The following is a 3,567-nucleotide window of genomic DNA, read 5'->3' on the forward strand; positions in this document are numbered from 1 at the left end:
AGTAGGGGAACTTACCATTAACCATTTAACAGGTTTTTACTGTAGCATTTTTACAGTCTTTTACCATTAAATTCACGTCCATTTTTTACAGTGTAGCGTCTTCTCCACAGACAATCAGCTAATCGTTGCTTAATCTTGACCAGTCTCATTTACAGACCTGTATCACTTCTGCATGGAATTTTATATCTGTTGCATTAAAAATGTTGGTAATTGCATTAGGCTTCGGGGGTTTCAAACCTCAGTGAGGTTTGCTTGTGGACAGCTCAGAATCTGAACCCTTCACTTCGTAGTTTTTTTTTTTTTAATTTTCATTATTTTCTCTCCTTCTGTCATATGTAGATTGTCTGATTCATTCTAGTGAATCGCTTTGTCCTCTTTCTCACATATAGCTTTCATTATTCTAATGAATCGTTTCATCCTAAATGTCACTGTATCTCTCATATGTAGCGCTGGAAAATTCAATTCATTCGAATGAATCATTTTGTTCTAAATGCCACTCTCTCTCATTTGTTGCAATGGAAAGTTTGATTCACTCTAATGAATCGATTCGTCCTAAACGATTTGTTCTGACGGTTCACTGTAAATGAACAGATTCCAAAAATATTCAGCAGTTCGAGTCCCTAAGCAGCATTAAATGTCTTTTTTGTAACAATATGTCTTCAACTCAGCTATATAAAGTAGGGAGTGTTTTTCCTTTATTTGTTTCTAGTATAAATGTATCTTCTCAGTTTTAATATTGTAACCGGGATTGTTCGTTCAGAACCCCACACTGATATATACATTAATACACAGAATAACAGTGCACCATATTTCACAAAGATCCACCCACCTGGAGATTTCTGGCCTAAGTTGTCACTGATTACAGCAATGAGATTTTGGAGAATGTGCTTAATTATTCTGAAAATGGCACAATGTAAAAAAAAAGAAAAGTTTTTTATTATTTTGAACTAAATATATTATCTCATTTCTTTTTTTCTGGTTTTGGAGTGAAATATAACCCTGTGATGTTCTTGACAGGTTTCATGAGATTGACTATAATGAGATCACACTGGTTACTTTGACATGAAAGCAGCCGCAGATCAGCCGTTCTGGCTTCAGCTGCAAAGTAAACATGCTCTTTCCAAATGAAACTGGAACAATCTGCCCAGGAGGTGTTTTTAAAATGCAAATCTCTTCCAGAGAATCCTCCGTCTCATATACTTGACTTGAGCGATTCAGAGCTGTTTATACTGTGACTGGCCAGAGTTGTTTTTATGTTATTCTAACGCCATCTGAACATTAGATCACAGTATTGTTACCTTGTCAGCTCTTCCTTGATCTTGATTGGCTCCTGAGGGTAGAACTTCACCCTGAAGCACATAGTGTACGCCTGCTGACCTGAAAACAGCACAACATCAACAATCAGACGAGGGGAGAGAGACAGACTCACTTGAGGTAAATGTGAGACAGATTATGCAGAGAACTGTAACCGAGGGCATGAGGGGAGCTAAAATGATTATGTTAATCCATGAGATGAGGGAAACCCCTCTGGTGAAGAATAAAATGAAGTCTTCAAAGATAAACATAATGAGTCTGAGAAGTTTCAAGCTCAGAGGGAAAGATTGCTTTCATTGACGTCACAGCAGAGAATGTCTGCTTAGAAGAGTCATTTCACTCTTTGTCTACAATCTTTCTCTGCCACTTTTCTGAATGTGAATGACGTTTAACTTGTGTAAGTTTGGTCATGTTAGCAAAATTTCTGTGACACTTCGTAGGCAAAAAAGTCCATTGTCTATGGTAAATAGCATACATGTATGAAGCACAACTCACACATAAGTACTTTCAAACCAAGCAGCTTTATGTTGGCCAAAGCAACAAATCCCATTCGCAAAATTGCACATTGCATGGATTCCTACTGAAATGCAGTGTTAATTTTAACAGCAAATTTTGAATTACTTTATGTCATAGTCTTTGGGCTAAAATGCCATTTATGCCGAGTTCACACTGCACGATTTTAGCCCGATTTTTCACTCGCCGACAGGTTTTGCGAAATACGGCCAAAATAATTTTCAGGACCTCTACAATAATCTTAATCAAACAGAGCGGTCCTGACTGAAATGCAATTAGATTAACTTTAGAGTGCTTTTCTTTTTTTATTAAAACATAATTTAAAATGTACTTTAAATGAAAACGTTTAATTTGACATTACTAAGTGCATTTTCTAAAAGTATACTTAAGTATGTTAAGAAACAGTCATGAAATTGTCTCTCTTTAAGTACATTTAAGTAGAATTGATTTTATTTATATTATTTTTAAAAGTACAGTTTAAAAAATACTTTGAAGTACATTACTAGTGCACTTCTTTATCATAAGATTTATGTGACATATTTCCAAGTGAAACAGGATGTTCAAGGAAAAATAAATTGGAATGGGTTGTGGGACATTTCAAGTAACTTCAGAGGTGAAGCAAGTTATCTCATTTGATGAAAAATTATAAAAACTTTTTTTTATTAATTGAAATAATGTGCACTCATGAATCTTTCACGATAAGAATAATAGGGTCCATTTTGATTTCATGTTAACTTCTGGAGTTTGTACAAGAGGACTGCAATGCATTGACCAAACACTTTTTGTGCACTTGCATGGTTCCGTTTTCTCCATTCTCGCTCTTCCTAACCCACTGCACTCAAATCTATTCTTTATATTAAATATTAAAGAGAGAGAGAGAGGTAGGAAAGAAATATAGTTGTTTTCTGTGTAAAACTGAACTTTAACAGAAAAAACTCTGGTGCGGAGCAGAAAATAGCATGAACGTTGACATCAATGCATCTCTTGTCCATTTCAATCCCTTCCTTCCTGTTTCACAGGATGTTCCCATTTAAACTCAGATAACCTGGGCTCCCCAATACACTCTCACACACATTCGCCTTTGCACTCTTTCAAGCTTCTGTCTGGCCACTGGAACATTCTGGTTTTCCAGGGCACAGAGAAAGCGTGGAAGATCCAGGAAGACAAATATATTTATCTTCACTGTTCAGATGGTACACATGCACTGAGCTTCATGTTGTGAGAGCAGCACTAATTAATTAGTCACACTAACAATCTGTGAGTGTGTGTGTTTGTGTATCTATGCAGATGTCTGTGCATGCATGTGTGTGTTTGAGATGAAATCAAAGCATGTTTTTGGACCGTTGCTCTCCGATAATGTTAGAGGAATATGTGACACACATTGACACTGACAGTCTATTCAGAATATTTTTTGCTTCCTTTTGAGGGAACAGAAAACTGAGGAGTAAACATATTTATTTTTGCAAAAATAACGATGTCCAAAATGATGAAAAGGAAAATATTTTTAAAAATCCAGTTAAAAACAGAAAAGTTCATGCCTAATTAAAAAGTTCTTGAAATCTGGTTGGTATGATAATATTTTAAGTATTATTAATTAAGTATACAAAAAATCATGAACTCAAACTAAAGTTGTCATTGTTAGATTAGCTGATATTTTTGTGTGGTTTACAGTTTGGTCTCTCTGTAATATATTTCTGATTTAATGGTTTTAAAACTGAAATGATACATATAATTAAATAT

General features: G+C 35.1%; 1 protein-coding gene across 2 annotated transcripts in view; it reads right to left on the minus strand.

Moving 5' to 3' along the window:
- The window catches only part of LOC107678471 (FERM domain-containing protein 3-like), a 63,433-nt gene that overhangs the window by 36,887 nt on the left and 22,979 nt on the right, over window positions 1–3,567 (minus strand). For both annotated transcript variants that reach the window (XM_016473748.1, XM_016473747.1), the window contains exon 4: window positions 1,299–1,377. In XM_016473748.1, coding sequence (XP_016329234.1) covers window positions 1,299–1,377 — 79 coding nt within the window. The remainder of the gene's footprint in view (window positions 1–1,298; window positions 1,378–3,567) is intronic.

The sequence above is a fragment of the Sinocyclocheilus anshuiensis genome, unplaced genomic scaffold, assembly GCF_001515605.1.
Source record: "Sinocyclocheilus anshuiensis isolate Anshui unplaced genomic scaffold, SAMN03320099.WGS_v1.1 scaffold112, whole genome shotgun sequence".
Classification (NCBI taxonomy): domain Eukaryota; kingdom Metazoa; phylum Chordata; class Actinopteri; order Cypriniformes; family Cyprinidae; genus Sinocyclocheilus; species Sinocyclocheilus anshuiensis.